Source organism: Lynx rufus, unplaced genomic scaffold (assembly GCF_022079265.1).
Source record: "Lynx rufus isolate CCGP_SWC_20201006 ecotype Redwood Valley unplaced genomic scaffold, mLynRuf1.p SCAF_13, whole genome shotgun sequence".
Classification (NCBI taxonomy): domain Eukaryota; kingdom Metazoa; phylum Chordata; class Mammalia; order Carnivora; family Felidae; genus Lynx; species Lynx rufus.
In genome coordinates this window covers 34,652,657-34,675,677 of record NW_025814827.1, presented here as the reverse complement: position 1 = coordinate 34,675,677, position 23,021 = coordinate 34,652,657, and the positions used below count along the sequence as shown (strand labels likewise).

The 23,021-nt window shown below is 42.4% G+C and overlaps 1 protein-coding gene across 2 annotated transcripts in view; it reads right to left on the bottom strand.

Annotated features, from left to right (window-relative positions):
- Nucleotides 1-7,994: 7,994 nt before the first annotated feature.
- The window catches only part of GPR176 (G protein-coupled receptor 176), a 127,732-nt gene continuing 112,705 nt past the window's right edge, over nt 7,995-23,021 (bottom strand). The window contains exons 2-4 of one of the 2 annotated variants that reach the window (XM_047074516.1): nt 17,485-17,542; nt 16,902-17,093; nt 7,995-11,203 (exon numbers count right to left, since the gene is read on the bottom strand). In XM_047074516.1, coding sequence (XP_046930472.1) covers nt 10,081-11,203; nt 16,902-17,093; nt 17,485-17,542 — 1,373 coding nt within the window. In that variant the 3' untranslated portion in view covers nt 7,995-10,080. Of the gene's footprint in view, nt 11,204-16,901; nt 17,155-17,484; nt 17,543-23,021 lie in introns of both variants that reach the window. The other variant, XM_047074515.1, reaches the window with a different exon arrangement.

Genomic DNA, 23,021 nt, shown 5'->3' with positions numbered 1-23,021 from the left:
CAGCTTTGTTGCCCCAATTTCCCTTTTCTTACCATAAGCTTCAGCAAAATGTGACGGCACACTTGGGAGTGGAACCTCATTAAGCCTCCTATCATACATTCTATAAACTAGACTCAATAGCCATTTCTTTTGGAAGGCAGTTAAAAGCGTGTGCCGCTGAACAGCTCCCATATCCTGTGAGTTTATGGCTCAGTGTTATTTAAAAATAACATTTACTGAGCATTTAGGACATACCTTAGATGTATCATCTCACTTCATAACATCCTATGAGGTGGCACTATTATTATGCAGATTTATAGTTGAGAAGCAGAGCACAGACAGGTTAAGTAATTTTTCTGAGGTCACTCAGAAACTAAGACTGGTACTGAGGTTCCAAGCCAGTTCCAAAAGCCTGCTCTCTTCACCTCCTCACTGGATTAAATTCAAGAAAAGAGGCTATTTGTATCCACTAGATGGTGCTGACTGTCTGTTAAAAACAAAACTCTCAGAAATTCGCTTTTCTTGGATTTTTAGGTGTGATTCAAGAAGCCGCTGCACCCAAATATCCTGTATGTTTGAACTGTGTTCGGATCCATCTTTAAATAGACATCCAAACTGGAAAAGTAAAAATTAAATCTCAAAAGAACAGAATGGGGTTTTTTTTAATAACTTAGTGTATATTATTACTATCTAATATCGAATAACCATTAGTGACTTTGAAAGACTGAAGTTATCATACCTTTGTATTTATATAAAATCTGCAGACTTAAAAAGAAGTCCATATTTTATTTCATTTGCCCCTTTTTATATGGACTGCACTCCCTCCCACACCTCCCAATCCTGCTCGGCCACGGTGCCATCCACATAACCAAGAGACGTGAACAGGGAAGTAAATAAAGCCTTAAAGAACGAACAGTAAGTTCTGAAGCAGGTGACCCTATTTTTACTCAAAGTAAAATGCACTTTAAGTTTAGTACATGTTTAGTATATTTCTAGTACTTCAAAGTTATGAAATAAATTTGCTAAAAATGGATTCTCAGATTTTATTGTGTATAGGGATTATTTTATGTTTTATTTAAAATGTTCATTATAGGGGCACCTGGGTGGTTCAGTCAGTGGAGCACCCAACTTGGGCTCAGGTCGTGGTCTCAAGGTTCATGAGTTCAAGCCCAGCATCAGGCACTACACTGGCAGCTCAGAGCCCGCTTTGGATTCTCTTTCTCTCTCTCTCTCTCATAAATAAATAAACATTTTTAAAAAATAAAATAAAATGTTCAGTTTAGTCCCTATTCCCTGACTTAGTAGGTCTGGGGTCAAGCGCAGGAATCTGCATTTTAACAAACCCCTTGGTGATCCTGGTGCAGTTGAACCATGAATATGCTTTGAAAACCACTAACTTAAAAACCTTGTTTCAAAGAGTATATGGTGATGAGGCCACTTCTCTGCGAGGCACCATGGACCCCCCTAGAGCTGCCCAACCCAGAGACATTCAGTACCTCCTTGGTAAATATTAATCAAGAAAACTGGAGAATGTTCTCCCTTCCCATTTCCTTGATTCACAACCCTTTCCTCCCTCTTCCCGTCTATCGTGGAGTGCTTCGCAGCCTGAAGTGCTAGTTAGAGAATGTCCCCCTTTTAAAAATCGAGGGGGAAGTAAGTTTGCCATTTGTCAGTATCTTGTTAGCCTAAATACATAATGATATCCCTTGAAATTTTTAAGCGAAAGGAGTTAACCCAGGTGTTGTCATATGACCTTGTTTAACTTGTTCAAATGATATGAGTTTCGGCATGGGGGAGGGGGTGCGGAGAAAACTAAACTATGCCAGGAGATCGTGGAGATGCATAAAAATCAACACACAGGGGCTCCTGGGTGGCTCAGTCAGTTGAAAGACCGACTTCAGCTCAGGTCATGATCTCACGGTTTGTGAGTTCGGGCCCCACGCGGGGCTCCGTGCTGACAGCTCAGAGCCTGGAGCCTGCTTGAGATTCTGCGTCTCCCTCTCCCTCTGCCCCTCCCCTACTCATGCTCTGTCTCAGAAATAAACATTAAAAAAAAATTTTTTTTGGGGGGCGCCTGGGTGGCGCAGTCGGTTAAGCGTCCGACTTCAGCCAGGTCACGATCTCGCGGTCCGTGAGTTCGAGCCCCGCGTCAGGCTCTGGGCTGACAGCTCAGAGCCTGGAGCCTGTTTCGGATTCTGTGTCTCCCTCTCTCTCTGCCCCTCCCCCGTTCATGCTCTGTCTCTCTCTGTCCCAAAAATAAATAAACGTTGAAAAAAAAAAATTAAAAAAAAAAATTTTTTTTTAAACCAACACACACACTCACAAACAGTGCGGCTTTACGTTCATGACCCAGAAAGCTAATAGAGGCTTTTTCTTTTTAAGATAGTAAGACAAATAAATCATGAAGACATCTTCTAAAATCCAGAATGTTTTTGATTTTTTTTTTTTTTAATCTCAGTTCTGCCCTCCAGAGATCATCTCTGCCAAGTGAGTCATTCACCAGTAAGGGAGAAATCTGTTTCTCTTCTCAGAGAATTCCCTCGCAGTAACAGGCTGCTTCATTCTCCAGTTATATTGCTGGCTCCAAAGTTTGGTCACCTGCAGCAAGTCTGGATCTGTAAAGAATTCAAGAGTTGCCAGAACGTTCCCGAGGCTAGCCGCAGTTTCCATTGCTGGATGCCAGGTGAGATTGCAGTGTTCTACTCCTGGCATGTCGCCTCCGCCAGCGGGATGGGTGAGACACTGCTTGTGCCTAGTAGCTGAAGAGAAGTTTAGCAATTTCTCTGTGGCAATCAATGCTGGGTGCTGAACCCTACTGCTTCTGACCATTATCCATGCATTGAGTGTCATGCTTCATTCCTATCTTTGATTCCAAACCGTAACTTCTATATTGAGCTAGGTCTCTGATCCTATAGGGTTTGGGTTTGGGGGTTTTTGTTTGTTTTATTCTTTTTTAATGTTTATTTATTTTTGAGAGAGAGACAGACAGACAGACTGAGCATGAGCAGGGGAGGGGCAGAGAGAGAGGGAGACACAGAATCCGAAGCAGGCTCCAGGCTCCGAGCGGTCAGCTCAGAGCCTAACATGGGGCTCAGACTCAACGCACGAACCGAGAGATCATGACCTGAGCTGAAGTCGGTCGCTCGACTGACTGAGCCACCCAGGGGCTCCTGTCTTTTATTTTGTTTTGTTTTAAATCGGGTCTCCCGCTCTATGTATTAAAATGCATTTTTAGTATATAAATTATGTAAATCTTTATTATTATGTAAATCTTTATTTTAGCACAAAAGAAAGTTAAAAGGGATTCACATACCTTTCTAGAAATGTATTCAAACCAAACTTTAAGGGTCTTAAGCGGCAATGTGGAAAAATTAGTTTTCTCAGGGTTAAGGTCTCAGAGATAAAGAAGAAATCAGTAACTAAGCACAGGGTGTTGTTCTTAGCAGCCAGGCTGACATCCTGGATTTCTTAGCATCTCACTTACTTCTAACACAATCCCTTTTCTTAGCTCATATCCAAAGGGACATTTCCATCTGAACATGCAAGGTGTTTATTACACTAGGAACTACTCAACATTTTGGTGACTATTGGATTTCTCGTTTAAACTTCTTTCTTCTGTGAGCATCCAAACTCCTTATTTAACAGAAGCTGATCTATTTTCCCTTCAGTTTGTCGTAACAAACTGGAATGTTCTAATTTGGCTGAAAATGTGTTTTGTGACTCGTACACTGACATAAAATCATTTTAGATCATGCATCCCTCCCTGGTTTCTCATCAGGTCTCTGCAGAGTTGACCGGGGCCTGGCCTTTTGACCTCCCTCCACCTGTGTCTTCACCTAGTAAAATAAGGGCTAGATAAAGGCTTCTAAGCATACTTTGAGCTCTGAGGCTCTGTGATCACCCAATTGGAGCAGACTTGGCTCCGGCTGGAAATGACCTGCTCAGGTGTCCCAGCTTCAACTGCAATGATATGCTTACCGACATAAGAGACACCCGCTCAACAGGCTCGACAGCAATAGCTGCTTGTTTAGCAACATCTGGGCAATAGTAACAGCCATCTGTCTTGTCCTCTGCAACCTAGAAGCAAAGAATTAAACAAAGCAAAACAATAGCTATGCCCTATTTTTATAGCATGATGCAATAGAATGAACTGAAAATTGGTTTAGGTTTTAATGAGATTTGGACTTGCATCCCCCTCTACTGTTGCCTTCAGAAAGACAAGTCTCTGGAGGCACCTGGGGCACTCAGTCAGTTGAGTGTCGACTTCGGCTTTGGTCATGATCTCACAGTTCAGGAGTTGGAGCACTGCATGGGGCTCTGTGCTGTCAGCTCAGAGCCTGGAGCCTGCTTCAGATTCTGTTTCTCCCTCTCTCTCTGCCCCTCCCCCACTCGTGTGTGTGTGTGTGTGTGTGTGTGTGTGTGTGTGTGTGCGCGCGCGCGCTCTGTCTCTCACCATCTCTCTCTCTCTCAAAAATAAACATAAAAGGCTCCTGGGTGGCTCAGTCGGTTGAGCCTCCAACTTCGGCTCAGGTCATGATCTCACAGTTTGTGAGTTCGAGCCCCATGTGGGGAGCCTGGAGCCTGCTTCGAATTCTGTGTCTCCCTCTCTCTCTGCCCCTCCCTGGCTCATGCTCATTCTCTCTTCTCTCTCCCTCTCTCTCTCCCTCAAAAATAAATAAACCTAAAAAAATAAGAAAGACAAGCCTCTTCACTTCCCCAGGCTTCAATTTACCAGGCTGTCTATTTACTAATGGGAAGGTAACTCCTGAACACTTTCCCTTACTTTATAGAAATAGAGAAATTAAAATGTTCTTGAGATTCTATATCGAATGTTTCACTGCAATTGTTAATAAAATGAGTATTCTTATTTCAAATAAAAGCCGCCTTCCGATCTATATTGGAGAATGTCATTTGTCTCCCATGTTTTACTATGGATGACTTGCTGTTTTTGTGAAAATTGCCAACTATTTTCTTGATATGAATCTAGAGATCGTTACCTTGGCCCCAATTGGGGGGCCATCTTGTATCCAGGTGGCACACTGGCATTCATATTCCTTTGTCTGCCTTTTACTGGTCACATACTCAGAGTCAAATCCTCCAGCAAACTAATTCTGGGCGAGTGAGTTTTTTAGCCTTTCTCTAATCGTGTCTCACGATCTCGACAGGGGCAGGACTAGGTGGTCACATGAGTCCCTTCCAACTCCTCCCATCCACTCCCTTGACACAGAATGTCTGCAGTAAGGGGGATTTCCCAGTGCTGGGCAGCAGTTGCCCATCTGGAGTAAGTAGCAGATAAGAAAACGGAAAGCCTTAGTCAGGAAAGTATTTCTTCATCATCTCAACAGGCCGCCTACTGAATTATTTATATTTCAGCCTGAAAATGACGCTTAAAGGCACTGGTTTCCACTCCCCACATCTTGCTTATGGGTTAGGCATTTTTTAAAATCATGAGTCCTGGTCCAAGGTCTTAAAAAAATATATCAATCTCCTGGGCCCCGATTTTTTCGTTTTAAATTATAACAAGGCTAAGATCCTCCATATTCTAAGTGCTAGGATCGTGTGAGGTAAATGGGCATTTCATGGAGAAAGAAACTTCCTGAATTTAGAGAAAAACCTTGCATAGAACCATCCACAGAACAAAATCACTAATGAAAATGCACGTTCTCAGAGAAACGTACTTTTCACTTTCCTTCAGCCCCTCTTCTTAGCACTTGCGCATTTACTGCCGTCTGTCTCTTGTGGGGGATTTTTCTCTCCCCTAAGCTGTCTAGAGGGCAGAAACCGTATCTTAAATACTTTATACTCCGCTATAATAACATTGCTAAATGCAGTAATATTTACTGTCATGAACGAATGAATCTTGTTAACATTTCATGTACTCGCAGAAGACAGTATCAAGTGTCCCTGCGGGAGCGTGGGCAACGGGTGAGAATGATTTGATGGCGGTGACTCTTAAATGAAACTAAGGGTAACCTCGGTGCAGAAATAACCAGGAGGACATGAGGCAGAAGACGATGTCTGTGATTACTCTCAGCCGAGTGATCTGAATCTTGGCATTCCATTAAGGGTTTCTTCACATGTACTCTGAGCTGAATTACTCTACCATGAAACAGGGAAAAATCACGAAGCAGAAGGAAATTTGAGAACTAACATTGAGAAAAACAGCTGTCAGGCTGTAAAGGTTTTAATCCAGTCCCCAGTACAGTTTAATAATATGTGCCAAGTGGGTATTCAAAAATAACCGTAATAATGGAGGATGATAACATGCATCAGTACTTTGGAGGGTGCAGTGGAAGAATTGGGCCTTAATGCCTTCAGTCCTGCTTTTAGCTCTGTCTCGAACTTGCTTTGTCTCTGAGGGCTAATGACGTGGCCATTTGTACCTCTAGTTTCCCCATCTGCAAAATAAAGATCATATCATTTCCTACCGAAAGTCTGTGGGCTGTGCTTTAATATCCTCCAGGGAAACATCATATATAAATACAAAGTAGGCATCGAGAAGCCAAATGCTACCAAAGGAATAAACTTTAAGGCAGAGGGTATTGTAAGTTAAAACTAATTGGGATTTTCTAAATAATATTCTAATGACTTAGTTAATGCAAAGGTACTTACATTATGTTCACCTTAGATATTATTTTTTTCAATGTTTATTTATTTTTGAGAGAGAAAGAGCATGAGCAGGGGGAGGGGCAGAGAGAGAGGGAGACACAGAATCCAAAGCAGGCTCCAGGCTCGGAGCTGTCAGCACCAGAGCCCGACACAGGGCTCGAACTCATGAACCGTGAGATCATGACCAGAGCCAAGGTCGGCCGCTTAACCGACTGAGCCACCCAGGCTCAGTGCTGACACCTTAGCCCCACTTTAGCTATTTTCTTAAGTAGATGTAGACAGGGGCGCCTGGGTGGCTCGGTCGGTTAAGCGTCCGACTTCAGCTCAGGTCATGATCTCACGGTCCGTGGGTTCGAGCCCCGCGTCGGGCTCTGTGCTGACAGCTCAGAGCCTGGAGCCTGTTTCAGATTCTGTGTCTCCCTCTCTCTGTGACCCTCCCCCGTTCATGCTCTGTCTCTCTCTGTCTCAAAAATAAATAAACGTTAAAAAAAAAATTAAAAAAAAAAGTAGATGTAGACATCAATTATAAATAAGTAAACAAACTCCGGAATAGTTTAATTCATTAAACTTGATATTTTTGTATAAATCTAAAATATTAAGTGGGCTCTAAATTTCTGAAGCAAACTAGCATTACTTAAACTTGCTCTTAAAAAATAGCAATAATTCTTAAATGCACTGTAATAAATACACCCCCAAAAAAGAAAGAAGAAATAGTTCTCCTAGTTACTGAGGAAATATGAGCGCGGGGGGGAAACAGAATTGAGAACACCCTATAATTGCCTAGTGCCTAGAGCCGAACCAAAGGAATTCTCTGAGCATTATTTGAGCATACCAGCCGAGAGCCATTGGTTACTCTGACTCTGAAAACCTAAATGGCCTATTTTTCTCAAATCCCTTTAATGATGCAAATGGTTTCTTCTCTTTTCTTTTGTTCAGTCTGATGGTACGCTGCAAAATCCGGAAGTTTTTAAAAGTTGATTTGTATTTTTATCTAGATATGTAGAATGTTTTAAAATATAACAAAAAGGCTTAAAACAAACAAAGCAGTCCCAGAGACCAGGACCTGCCATAATTTTAGCTGTTGGACAGTCACACATCTCCGTTATTTCTAAATATGTGTATTCTACTCTCTTCCGCACTACCCATTTTGGACATAATTTGCCTCTTGTCAGGGTAGATGAGGATTGCTGTCTCCTACAATCATCCCGTCTACTTCTCCTCTACCTTCCCACTATCACGGTAATTTTGATTAACTCAGCATTCATTGTTTACATTAATATGCCCACTTGAGAGTGAAAAGAAGAAACAAAAAAAATAGCTCATTAAACTTTTTTTGAGTTCCGAAACGACTTTTCAGTTTTTTATTAAAATGTAATTCTTCAAAGACTATAGAAATATACCTGGCAATGACCTGCTAGAAGTCAACCATCTGCTTCAAACATACATAAGAAAGAACTACCCAATTGTGCCTCACCCGAATGCATTAGTTGTACATATATATTATCAGAACAACACCAAAGTGGCTACGTTTGACAATTCTTCCAAAGTAGACACAATTTTCTGACAGATTACGTTTCTCCTTGGTGGAAATTGTAACGATTGGGAAGGTTTTGAATGATAAGCTTGAAGGGCCACCATTAACTACCAGGGCACGAAGCTATAGATAGCATGCACAAAGGGCTGGGGGCAGGGGGCACAAGGAGAGGATGTGGCAGTCCCCTGTTTGTGCTAAGAGCGCACGACACTGCAAGGAGACAAAACACAAAGAGGGAGGATTTCCCTCTTCCGAGGAAGGGACTTTGGGTTCATACTCTGGAATCACAAGACACCACACCACACCAGACATCACAAGAAACTCCCCACACATAGTCTGAGCTTCCACCAAGGGCCAGGAGGCCCGTGTGGTTAAAGGAGGGGTTCCGTGAGGACCACTGCCCTTGGAATCAGAAGGAAGGTTGCCAGTGAGAATGTCTACTTTCACTCAAGCTTGCTCAAGGCACTGGATGGTCCTCCCCACATACTATTAACAAGAACAAAATGTCCTAGAGAGAACAGTGGAGCTGGCACTTGATTTGCCCTCATTAAAAGTAGAGTGTCACCTGTGGTTGGAATTCAGCCTGGTGCATCTACCCCAAAATGGACTTGAATTGCTTATAAGAGCCCCCAGGAGGCTAACCTGTTGAGGACACTGTCCTCCTCCTCCTCTATGCCCTTGGACTCCTGCTAAAACTTTGCCGGAAAAGAGGAAGTGAAGAGCTCACCTGGGCTAGGTGCTGCCTTGGCATTTAAAATGATTAAATCTTTCTCCCTGTCCCGTTCCTCTTTTGTGTCCACAACGCAGGGAGAACCATAGTTGTGCAAAGAGACTGAAAACGAGACTGGCCACACCTGGGTTCTGGAGTCCTTATCAGAAGGAAGCCATCTTTGTCAGACTTCTCTCCCTCTTTTGGGCAGAATCCCCTTTTCCTAATCAAGTATTTTTAGCTTGATGTTTCCAGAGGATCCAGTTTACACTAACTCTGCATTTTTAAATTACCTCTGAATCCCGAGAGTTTGCACAAGATCATCTTTTTCAATGCACTTCACTTCTACTGATTGCGACATAGCCCCTTTCACACGAGATCAACATCGGAAGAGAGAAGACTACAGGGTACGGACATTTCTGTCTTTCTTCTCTACCTCTTAGCTTCTCTCCCCTTGGTTGAAAAATGCAATTTAATGGGGCAAGACCTGGTAAAGTGCTTGTAATGTTTTCCAACCAACACTGCAGACATAATTTTCTGAGGCTTCAGTGATGTTAGAAGAATGTCAAGATAATCAAGAGAGTATCTCCTCGCTCACCCCCTGGCACAGCAGTTGCCATGTCTGTCGGATGGGGGTGGGATAGCCATTCCTTGTCTACAGCCCAGTGAAAGAGACGAAGGGCTTCAGGAGAAACTGAGTCATAAGATCAGGCCTTCTAGAGAAAAGGTGTCAGGTGTCAAATGCCAAGTCCCTATCTCCCCTGAAGATACAGATCAATATTAAACATATTTAATACTTGTCATAGTTGAGTGAATCAAATGGGCATTTTCTTTGTGGCCACATCCCTCCATAATTATCTTGGGCTTCCCACAGAGGGCCCCTACTCCCTTTGAGCTCACGGATGTTCTTCTCTCCCTATATTTCTGCTGGGTCCTCAGAAAATGCACATGGAGGGCCCATTCCAAGCAAGGCCCTTTCCACACCGTCCAGCTTTTGTCTCCACAGAGAGGAACGCCAACTTTATACCAAGGACACACATCACTGAGATAAGTATATATACTCCCTCAATAAAGAGGACAATTGATTTTGTATAGGTTTCCCTCTCATTCCAAAAGCATTTGGCCCACACAGGAGGAGTCAACCCGTAGTTGGCTGCAATGAGATCACACAAATCGCAGGGCCGGCCAGAGTGAAGGGAGGGCAGGGGTGCGGGAGCTCCCTGCTGCTTCCAGGGATTTACAATCCTTACTAGGAATCCACCTTCGGGAAAATGCTCACTTTATTGTTTCTGCTCATCTTCCGCTCCACCCTGCCTACCTTGGGCATCTTTGTCTGAATAAGCTCCTCTGGGGTGTTACCCAAGGGGGGAAGCAGCCGCTTCTTGCTGTGTCGGGTCTCCGAGAGCCACTGGGGAGGCAACTCGAAAGGCCCAAAGCCAAATTGCAGAGAATACTTGTCGGGCAATGTTTCAGGTTCTGCGGGGGCCGCTGGCGCCACCTGGGATAGAGAGTCCGCCGCGCCCAGGAGCGGCCTAGGAGGCACAAACTGGGGCTCCCCCTCTCCCTCCAGGCAGGTGCTAAGTATCTCCTTGGCCTGGAGGTCGGCTGAGCCAGTGTACTTGGCTTCACTCTCTTCCTCGTCCTCCGTGGGCTTAAAGATCTGCTGCTGCCCAATGTGGAACATCTCCAGGAGCTGGCTGCCCGAACGCAGGCTGGGCTCCAGGCTGGCGTCGGCCACCCCACCCGCTGCGCCCACCACATTACGGCGACTGTACCGGTGATGCAGCTGTATCAACGTGCCTACCAAGCACTTGCGGACGGATTTGTTCACAGTAAGAAAGAGCACAGGGTTCGCCAGCAGAGAGACTTTGGGCAGCCAAATGGCAGTGAGCAGCAAGAAGACAGACGTGTCGGGGACGTTGAGCACAGTCTGGTAGACAACCAGGGTGGCGTAGGGCACACTGCATAAGATGAAGACCATCACCATGGAGAGCAGGGTGGCATGCAGCTCTGCCTCCCGCTGGGAGGCATAGGGGATAGAGATGGTGTTCTGCGGGGTCCGGAGAGCTGCTATGATGACCTTCTTCTTCTGGCTAGCGCTCAGGGCCCGTCGGATCAGTATCAAGAAGAGGAAGACCACAGCCACAGGCACGATGACGGTAGTGATGTTATAGATCAGCACGTAGACCAGGTGGCCCAACGAGTTGCTCCAGACTTCGGTGCAGGTGGACATGGCATAGATGTCGGCCACATTGGTCACTGCGAACACAGGAATGCTGGCCACCACGGCATGGGCCCAGATGTACATCACCAGTTCACGGGACTTGGCGTCAGATATCTTTCTCTCCAGCGGATAAAGAACTGAGTAGTACCTGCAAAATGTGCAAGCAAAATTCATTTCACAGGAGAAGATACTGTTTACATTTGGGGAATCTACATCACCAAAAGTAGGCGAGAGGGGGAAAAATGAGTCAAGTTCTTTTATCCTGCCTAAGATACACGGGACCACTGGAGGAATTAGGAAGTCAGACCTTGGGGCACCTGGGTGACTCAGTTGGTTAACCCTCCTGCTTCGGCTCGGGTCACGATCTCACGGTTCGTGAGTTCAAGTAACGCATCGGGCTCCCTGCTCTCAGCCTGGAGCCTGCATTGGATCCTCTGTCCCCCTCTCTCTCTGCCCCTCCCCTGCTCACACTCTCTCTCAAAAATAAATTTAGAAACATTTTTTTTTTTAAGTTAAAAAAAAAAAAAGGTTGGGGTGCCTGGGTGGCTCAGTCGGTTGAGCGTCCGACTTCAGCTCAGGTCATGATCTTGGGGTTCGTGGGTTCTAGCCCCAGGTCAGGTTCTGTGCCGACAGCTCAGAGCCTGGAGCCTGCTTTGGATTCTGTGTCCTCTCTCTCTCTGTTTCTGCTTTGCTCACATTCTCTCTCTCTCTCCCAAAAATAAATAAAGATTAAAAAAACATTAAAAAAAAAAGGAAGTTAGACCTTAAGTTTTGAGGACTTTCCCACATAATAGAAGTACACTAGGCCAAAAAAAGTACCTTTTCAAAAAATGAGCAGAGAAGAGCCCTGTCATATAGGACTCTCAAGACTATAAGGAAAACAAGTAAATCATTTCATTTCATAGCTAGTTATAAATATTGCCACTAGCATTAGGTCCCAAAGAGTGCCTTCAATATAAAGGATGTCTCCCCTCTACGTAAAGACATCTACTTTTTCAATTTAACGGTAAAGGGTAACTTGTAAAAAAATTTTACAAGGGCTAGAAGAGCGTAAGTGCAATTTTCAAAGCCACTAAGAGAAAGAAATTTGTGTACAGACATACCCAAAGCAGCCTTGGGCCACAGTGCACGCATGGATATCATTAGCATTTACAAGCCGCCCAGGGCAGATGAGCCCCATGTGAAGGACGGACTCTGACAAGGTCCTTGCACAAAATCAATTCAACTGACAAAAATTATTCCTGCTCAATAGCCATTGTTCCCATGATAATCACTCAGTGACCCTAAGAACAATTACGTCTAAAATGCCTGCACGATTAGATTTTTGTTAAAATCAGATCAGCCCTTTCTTCCTTCAAGCTTTAACGTGATCAGAACTGCAAAAGCACTATGTTTCTTTTTTTTTTTTTTAATTTTTTTTTTCAACGTTTATTTATTTTTTTTGGGGACAGAGAGAGACAGAGCATGAACGGGGGAGGGGCAGAGAGAGAGGGAGACACAGAATCGGAAACAGGCTCCAGGCTCTGAGCCATCAGCCCAGAGCCTGACACGGGGCTCGAACTCATGGACCGCGAGATCGTGACCTGGCTGAAGTCGGACGCTTAACCGACTGCGCCACCCAGGCGCCCCAAAAAGCACTATGTTTCAATATCACCAACGATTTAGGGAAACTGAGTAATTCTTCAGACCCTAAGAACCATATCTGTCATGAAAGGGCTGCCACCAGCCATCAGACCTATGGTGAGCATAGGTCTCTGTGGTCAGCTAAAGCTGGAGTCGACCTTCCACCTCTATTAACATTCATCACTTATGGGGTCAGATAAGCATGCGTGCCTCTCTGCCACAAGGATCTCTGAGCACCACCTATATGCCAGGTACTGCACCAGGCACTGGGTTACAAAGATGAAAAGACACACAGGAACATCCCTAAACTCCATGCGGAAAAAAGGCATGCAGATGAGCAATTATGACAGGAGATGATGGCTCTTCTAGAGGTGTGCACAAAGGAGGTACCGGAAAAAGAGCACCTGGGAAAATGTCAACAGAAGGTGGCACTGTGGTGGAGTCTGGCAGGGGACAGGCTGGGGGGAGAATGTTCCAGGCTGAGGGAGATACGATGTAAGCATATGACCATGGATGATCAGGCACAGATGGAATGTGGTGAAATGTGTTCTAGATCTCTTTCTGGGAGGGAAAGAAAGAGAAAGAATTACATAACAAAGAGTTATGCATGCCCTCAAAGTCTTTCTCTGAGTATGCATACATTTCTAATCACAACTCATCAGTCCACTGTAAAGGTGTTGTGCCCACACATGAACACATTCCCATTTAGCAACTGACAGGTAACAAGACCAGGCTCCCACTGTGTATTAGAAAAGCACACGGGCTCGCTATAAATCATTTTGTTAATGTTTACATCACTAGAAGATGATGTAGGAAGTGGCCTCCCAACTAACTTGCTGACTCAGGGCTATGACACAAATATCTGAGAAAGAAGTGAGAGAAAGGATTGTCTTCCCTTCATCTTCATGCACGCCCTACTTACACTTGACAGTAATCTGTTTCTCTGTATAATAAAATAGGATTTTTTTTACCAGTCTTTTTTTTCCTACTAAAACGACTTATGTACTTTTGTTTTTTAAAATCATAGCAAAAATACAATAGATTTTTGGCTGAAAAGAGAATAAGGATTTCTTATTGTTTACATATTTTCTTGTCTAACACTGAGGGCCCAGAACCAACCCTCGGGGATTACTGCATAGCTTCCAGGCACGATGGCAACATGTTCAGAATCCTGTGTTCACACTCTTACTGCATCCTATTGTAAAAATCTTCCAGGGCTCATAGCAGCCTGATGCACAACAGCCAGAAAGTGGAAACAACCCAGATGCCTGTCAACTAGTAAATGGGTGAACAAAACATGGCATATCCACGCAAGGGAATATTTATTCAACAATTAAAAAAAAAAAAAAAAGAATGGAGTAAAATTTTAAGAGTAGATTCTGAGAGTTCTCCTCGCAAGGAAAAACACCACATTTTTTTCTTTTCTTTTTTGGGGGGTCGGGGAGTTTCTGTACAAGACAATGGATGTTAACTAAACTTACTCTGGCAATCATTTCACAATATACGTAAACCCAGTCATTCTGCTGTATACCTTGAACTTCTACATTGCTACACATCAATTATATCTCAACAGAACTGGGGATAAAAGGGATGAAGCCGTAAAGCTACTGCATGGATGAACCCTGAAAACATTAAGCTGAGTGAAGGAAGCTCGACACAAAACAACAAGTCGAATGACTCCACAATAAGATATGTCCGCAAAAGCAACAAAGAGAGATGGAAGGTAGGTCAGTGGTTGCCTTGGTCCATAGGTGGGAAAGGGAAGTGACTGTAAGCGAGCAGGAGGTTTCTTTTTAGGGTAATGGAAATGTTCTAAATGTCAGTTGCGGTGATGGCTGCACCTCTCTGTAAAAATACAAAGATTCATTAACTTGTACACTTAAAACGGGTGAATTTTATGACATGTAAATAGTATCTCCACAAAACGGTTGAAGACCACTTTCAAGAAAGAAAAGCCCGGGGCGCCTGGGTGGCTCAGTCGGTTGGGCGGCCGACTTCGGCTCAGGTCATGATCTCGCTGTCCGTGAGTTCGAGCCCCGCGTCGGGCTCTGTGCTGACCGCGCAGAGCCTGGAGCCTGTTTCGGATTCTGTGTCTCCCTCTCTCTCTGACCCTCCCCTGTTCATGCTCTGTCTCTCTCTGTCTCAAAAATAAATAAACGTTAAAAAAAAAATTAAAAAAAAAAAAAAAAGAAAGAAAGAAAAGCCCATCTTGCAGACGGAAGACGGAAGACCTCACCGAGCAGGTGGCAGAAGGAGCATGGGAAGGACCCCTGCTGTGAACATGGAATAGTTAAAACACAAAATGCATTAGGGCATCCACCCGGCTGTAAGTGGACTTTTCACTCCAACCTTACCCTGTTCGATTCCAGGGCTGTGCGATGGCACTTTCCAGATATTCAGAGACATCTTGCTGAGCATGGAAGAGACACGCACGGCAAAATGGCATGACATGGGGCACGTTCAGCTTGCTGAAGGGATTGAGTGACGCACATAATCTTTTTTGAATGAAAATTAGTTGCCAACATTTAAAAATAGCAAAACTCAGGGCACCTGGCAGATTCAGTTGGTAAAGCATGCCACTCTTGACCTCAGGGTCATGAGTTGAGGCCCTACGTTGGGTGTAGAGGTCATTTAAAAAATAAAATCTTAAAAAAAATAAAAAATGGTAAAACTCCAGATTTCTGATTTCTCTTCTAAGAAAATAGAAAGTCCTGCCTACGGAGTCTAGATACCCACAAAGTAACAATTAGCTGCATCTGCTGGGTTACTGACCCCTATGAACAGGAATGCAGACACAAAACACCCTGGCCTGCGACATTTGGCTTTGTCACCTGCTTCTGCTGACCCTGTAGATGGTGAAATTCTAGTGATAAACTCCCAAAGAGCTAGAGTGGTTCCTAGCAAGATCTGACGGTAAAATAATTGCAGACAATATATCTAAGGAAAGCTGTGCCAATCAAAAGAGAAACCTCATGATAAACAAATATTGGTGCAGCCTTTCCAAGCACAGGCCATAAATAATTCACTTAACTTTTCTTACTACTGAGGAACCTTAGGCTCAGAAAGGTTAAGCCACTTTGCCCAAAGCAACCCAGCAAAAAAGCAGTGTGCGTAGGACTTAAAGCTAACTTAAGGCTCCAGAGCCCACTCTCTTACCCGCAAAGTCAATGACTCCTCTTAGTACACTGGGGACTTTGTGTGACTCTGTGTCTTTCCATGCAGATGACCCTGGGCAGTTGATTCAATCAGAATTCCAGGTCTGAGGCTGAAGTGACTCCACAGATTGGTTCTGTAATCCATGCCCTCATAGATCATTAAGGAATTAAGTGTGTTTTGAACGGACAACGAGTTTAAGAATTCCAAATTCATCCAAAATGTAGTTAAATTTATCAATGAGGATAAAGCCAGAGAGCCAACACTTCCCCTCAGGAACTTTTCCTCTCTGTAAATCTTGAAATCGAAAGTACTCATGGATGCAAAATGCTTTCCAGCTTTTGTCTGCTTGTTTAGTTCTATTCTCTAAAATGTATTATTATCTGAAATGGTCTTCACTAAGTGCTATCAACAAAAAGAGAAGACAGGAAGCTGTTGATTACTGAAATCTTCACACTTGACCCTGATGAATTTGATCAAATTATGTATGATGGCAGTAACTAAAATATGATTCATTTCCAAATGAACACCCTTACAAAGAGGATGGGAAGAGAAAACAACCACCACCACAGTATAAAGGCTTGGAAATAAGTCCTCCGGAGGAATTCTGCCGTTGTCTTGCCAACTCCAACTGGTTATATAGTCATTTGTTAAATAACCACTGGACTGTTCCCTTTTTCTTCCAGAAACATTTTCATCCTACATCAAAAAGCACTAATTGCAGAGTTATCAATCAGGTGCGCAATCTACTACAAATTGCAACGCCAATGCCACCAATTCCAACCAAGCTGAAGCAACATCATGATCCAGTCTGCCCCAGCAACTTCATGATGTATCCCCCACAAATGCCACATCTTCTCTAAAGGTCTTATTTTCTGTAGCTGCCGTGAAATCAACATGACTTTTGTGAGTCATCTGTTTCAAACGTTCGTTCTCTTTCACTTGACCCCAAGCAGACTACAAAGCAAAGTGTGGAACAACGACTATTTGCCATTTTGCTTTGTGATGCTAATATTTCCATGCACTTGGAAAAAAAAAAAAAATGTGAACCCCTGGCTACCTGATCTTACCTGTCCAAGGCAATGGCAGGGAAGCTGAGGATAGTCACGGAGCAGAAGACTTTGTGCAAAAATTTGACGACCTTGCAGAAGAGCATGGTGTAGATCCACCAGCAACAGTGAGGACTAGTGCTAAGGATGATGTCAAAAGGCACACACACCAGGCTGGCACAAATCCCAGAGCAGGCCAGGTTTTTAATGAACCTGTTGGTGACAGATTTGAACACGGTTGTGCGGCAAGTTGACCATAACACCATGAAGTTTCCTGGCCAGATATGCAAAAAAAAAAAAAAAAAAAAAAGTTTTTTAAATTAAAAATAATAAATTAAATAAAAAGAAAGAAAGAAGACAAAAAAGGAAAAAAGAAACCGGTTAAAAAAAAGATTGAAAAGCCATTTGAGAGTTTATTTCAAAGAATCATTTAAATACTTACATATTACATTGTCAATGTGCGTAAAATTATTAAATCACTTATGTACGCACCAAAAAGTCTAGGAGAAATTTTAGTGGTAAGTTTTGTTATTTAACTTTAGACTTAACAGTATAAGGTAATGATTCGGTCTCATCTGAGTATAAAGAATTTGCTACATATTACTTAATCTCACGCAGCCTACTTTTACCAAGTTTGCGAACAACCTCCATGTTGCCAAACTCTGCAAGACAAATAGGACGCAAGCCATACGTGCCATTAAAAACTTCTAGTGGCCATATTTTTCAAAAATAAAAAGAAGTAGGTGACATTTTAAGATCATACTTTATTTAACCCAGTATATCCCAAACATTATCATTTCAACATGTAATCATTACTTTTCAAAAGTACTGGTGAAATACTTTTCATTCTTGTTTTTGTACCTGTTTCTGAAATTTGGTATGCGCTTTTCCAGTGTTTGTTTGTTTATTTTTTGAGAGAGAGAGCGAGCAAACTGGGGAGACACAGAGGGAGAGAAAGAATCCCAAGTAAGCTTTGCACTGTTAAAGAGGAATCCAATATGGGGCACCGACGGTAAGATCATGACCTGAGCTGAAAACAAGGGCTGGATACTTAACCGACTGAGTAAGCCAGGCATGCCGGGTGTGCATTTTTTAAACTGAAACATAATTGCCATATAATATCATATTCATTTTAGGTGCCCATGGTGTACATTTTATTTTACGCTTACAACACATTTCAATTTGCACTAGTCGCATCTCAAGTCCTCAATAGCAACTTGAGGCTACCATACAGGTTTGTACTGTTCTAGACCTCCAGCAGCAATGACACATCTTTGAGCACTTCCCTATTGCGGCTTCCACAGGCCTATACTCTCCTGGTTTTCTCCTACCCTCCCACCTCTCTCATTTTCTCAGCTACCTCTCTCCTCACTTAAAAACTGAATTATTTGGTTCTAAGAACTTGAATCGGACCACAATATTGGGAAAGGAGCACCCACACTCAATGCCTAATTGACCACACATAAGAAAATGCGTGTACATATACACTCTCTCACATTCTCACTCACACTTACAAGCACATGAGCATACACATACACATGCAGACACACAAATAAACACACAACCAAGTAAGATAATTATATATTTGGTCATTTCATCCTATTAGCACTTTAGATTCTTTTTAGCTTCATAAGGCACGCTAAGGACAAGTATACGTTTTACGTAACACACTATTCAACCTTGAGATACTTTTTATTTTAGAGATCATGTTCTAAATCACCTAATCCAGGGCGCCTGGCTGGCTCAGTCAGTTGAACAACCGACTCTGGCTCAGGTTGTGATCTCACGGTTCATGGGCTCGAGCCCCATGTCGGGCTCTGTGCTGACAGCTCAGTCTGGAGCCTGCTTCGCATTCTGTGTCTTCTTCTCTCTCTGCCCATCCCCAGCTCATACTCTCTCTCTCAAAAATAAATAAACATTAAACAAAAATTTTTTAATAAATAAATCACCTAATCCCCCTTGGAAATAATTCAAGTTCTGTACCCATTACTTCTCCTGATATATTCTCATTATATATTCTAATACTAGATTCCATGACAATATTCAAAGCCCAGGCTATGGGCACAGCAACAAGGTACACACTCACAACCCTCAAAACCATTTGGACAAACCTACTTTCCCTGGGAGTACTGTTGCTCTATCATTCCTCCCAATCTAAACTATAAATAAAGATTTCTCTTTACCTGGTAGACTTCCTACTTAAAAATAATTGATGTTGAAGACGCAGACAGGTCAATTAACTACTACTCACAGACAGTACTTGACAGACCTTGAGGAACTAACCAGGAAATATTTTGCAAACTAAATTTTGCCTCTAAAATTTTTTGACAATGGCTGTCCTTTTTAACTGGTTCACAGGCTTGGCGTCTTTGAAACTAATAATCCTTGTGTGTTAAAGAGACTAATTACCAAAATAAAGTATTCCAAAAGTGACTTGGAAAATAATGTGCCTTTGGGAATCTTCCTGAGAAAACAAAGTGCTCTTTAAAAACACTCAGCTTCCCCAGACTCACAGCAGCAAGAAAATTCATGGTCATGCTTTTATAAAAAAATAACATACCACACAGAATATTCTAAAAACTGAAACTTGAAAAAAGCAAATGAAAAGCGGAGGCAAATGTTAAATTATAAGAAAAATTCTGAGAAGACAAACAGCCAAGAGAGAGGCCAAAGTGAATCAGCAAGGATTAGAAAGACTACAGAGGAATGTTTATACTCAGCAAACACCATGTAATATAAGAGCAAATCTAAGCAAGTGAAGTAATACTATTCCATAATAGAAGAAACGAAATAGACAACTACTTTGTGTAGAAAGGAATTTTAAATTTCTTCTTAGCTTCAGTTTGCAGCCAAAAAATAACCAAGAACAGAGTCTCTTAGGTTAAAAGAATTATGTAAAATGAATTATTAGTAAATGTTTTTAATTAACATGCCAGATAATAACAGGAATGACTTTTAGCCTGTATTTTTATTTAAAGTGGCTTTCCTATAGGTAGCCAATAGTTGACTCTTACTTCTTTAACTGATCTGGCTCTTTTAATTGATGTGCTTAGATCATTTGTATTTAATGTAAATATTAATATGGTTGGAGTAAAACCCGCCATCTTGTTACTTGTTTACTATTTGTTCTATCCATTCTTTGTTCCTTTTTTTCCTCTTTACCTTCCTGATGTTGGATTGAATACTTTTCAGATTCCATTCTAATACTATTGCCTTTTTACATACTTTAAAAAATTTTTTGTAATGGTTTCCCTATGTTTACTATTTACATGTTTAATTACAGTTAACTTTCAAATTCTATTATACTGCTTCACATGTAGTGTAACAATCTTCTAACAGTATATTCCTAACCCCTTCCTACTAACCTTTGCACTTCCAGTGTCATACAGTATTTTTATATAAATTACAGACCCAAAATATATCGCTGAAATTTTTATTTTCAACAATTTTGAGAGTAATTTAAAATGAGACATAAAAGTTTTTATTTATCTTCACTTAAACCACTTTGTGAGATCTTCATTTCCTTGTGTATTTCCAAGTTTCTGCCTGCTATCCTATTCCTCATGCCTGAAAAACTTCCCTTAACATTTTTTGTAGAGCAGGTCTGCTAATAATTCTCTCAGTCTGTCTGAATGTCTCCCTTTTTCCTTCATTTATTTTTTTTTAATTTTTTTTAATGTTTATTTATTTTTGAGAGAGACAGAGACAGAATGCGAGTGGGTTAGGGGTAGAGAGAGAGGGAGGCACAGAATCCAAAGCAGGCTCCAGGCTCTGAGCTGTCAGCACAGAGACCAACGCGGGGCTCGAACTCACGAGCTGTGAGATCATGACCTGAGCTGAAGTCGGACACTCAACCAACTGAGCCACCCAGGTGCCCCTTTCCTTCATTTTTAAAAATGTTTTCATGTTTACTTATTTATTTTTGAGAGAGAGAGAGAGCATGCATGCAAGAGCATGCATGCATGAGTGGGGAAGGGGCAGAGAGAAGAGGGAGAGAGAATCCCAAGCATGCTCCACACTATCAGCACAGAGCCAGATGTGGGACTCAGTCTCATGAACCATGAGATCATGACTTGAGCTCAAATCAATAATTGGTCACTTAACCAACTGAGCTACCTAGGCACCCTTCCTTCATTTTTGAAAGACATTTTTGCTGGGTATAATTTTGAGTTGAATGAAGTTTTCCTCTAGTACTTGACAGATGTCAATTTATTATCTTCTGGATTTCATATTTTCTGATAATATGTCTGCCATAAATCTTACCTCTGTTCTTCTGTGTGTATTCTGTCCATTTTCTCCAACTGCCTTCAAGGTTTTCTCTTTCTCTGGGGCGCCTACATGGCTCAGTCAGTTGAACTTCTGACCAGCTCAGGTCATGATCTCACGGTCTGTGAGTTCGAGCCCCATGTTGGGCTCTGTGCTGACAGCTCAGAGCCTGGAGCCTGCTTCAGATTCCGTGTCTCCCTCTCTCTCTGACCCTCCCCTGTTCATGATCTGTCTCTCTCTGTCTCAAAGATAAATAAACATTAAAAAAAAATTTTTTTAAAGATTTTGTCTTTCTTTTTGGTTTTTACCAGTTTGAATATGATGTGCCTAGAAGTATGAGTGTGTGTGTGTGTGTGTGTGTGTGTGTGTGTGTGTGTGTGTGTGCGTCTTTGTGTGTTTGTATACACCTGGTTCAGGCACTCCAATCTTCTTGGATCTATGATTTGATACCTTTTATTATTTTTGGAAAATTTCTGGCCAGTCAATATTTCTTCAATATTTCTTCTGCCCCATTCTCTCTCACTTCTCTTTCTGGGATTCTAATTACATGTGGTATGTGTGGTAAGCACAATAATGCCCCATCACCAAAGATGTCTATATCCTAATCCCTGCAACTTATGAATATGTTAGGTTACATGACCAAGAGGAATTAAAGCTCCTGCTCAGTTGACCTTAAGATAGAGAGATTATCCTGGATTATCATAGTTTTTAATTATTCTCTATGTGATCATTTCAATATCTGGATCATACCTGAGTTAAGATTGTGATTCTGTGTCTCTTGACAGTGAGTTTTTGTTTTGTTTTGCTTTTTATGTCTCCTAATTTTAGGGTGAAAGCCAGATATCATCTTTAGGATAATAGATACTGGTAAACAGTATCTACAGGACATTTCGACAGATATGCACACACACACACAATTATGCCAAAGAAGTATTTAGGTTAGATTCCAGACCCCAAGCTATGTGTCAACAAGGGTCAACAGCCTCTTTTAAATTTCTTTTTTTTTTCAACGTTTATTTATTTTTGGGACAGAGAGAGACGGAGCATGAACGGGGGAGGGGCAGAGAGAGAGGGAGACACAGAATCGGAAACAGGCTCCAGGCTCCGAGCCATCAGCCCAGAGCCTGATGCGGGGCTCGAACTCACGGACCGCGAGATCGTGACCTGGCTGAAGTCGGACGCTTAACCGACTGCGCCACCCAGGCGCCCCTCAACAGCCTCTTTTAGTAGTCCCATAAATATAGACAGGATTTACATAGGTGAAAACCAAGAAATAACATGTTCCATAATTTTTTAAAGTGAGAGAATAGGAAAAGAAGGGGGAAAAAAGGAGAGCCAGGCACCAAGAAATATAAATATTCTATGTGAAGTAGACACCTCCTACTATGCCATAGACCTATGGTTCCTAAATCTTCATAATCATTGGGATCACCTGGGAAGCTTTTAAAATGCAGATTCCTGTGTCTCAGCCCAACTGAATAAGAACCCTGAAGGGCCTGGGAATCCTTTATTGTATGTGTATTAAATTCTGATGACAGCTAAGGAGCACTACCACCGTCACTCACTGTCAGCCTTCACCATACTGAGCACCCCAAAGTACCCATTGTTTTTTGGGTTTTTTTTTCAAAGAGAGCTTTTCCCCAGTACTGGAAGCAAAAACATGCCAAATCACATTGAGCTCTAGTTATAACCTCTATAGAGCCCCAAGGAAATCCTTCTCTGGTCAATGATCAGTACTAGACTGCCGCTCAGCTTCTCAACATGGCCTGTGGACACAGGCTGAGCTACAGCTGTAGAAATAGCTTTTCCTACCAGAGCAGAAATACAAGACAGGATGACATCTTTCACCAATTTTTTTATTATCCATGCTCGTTG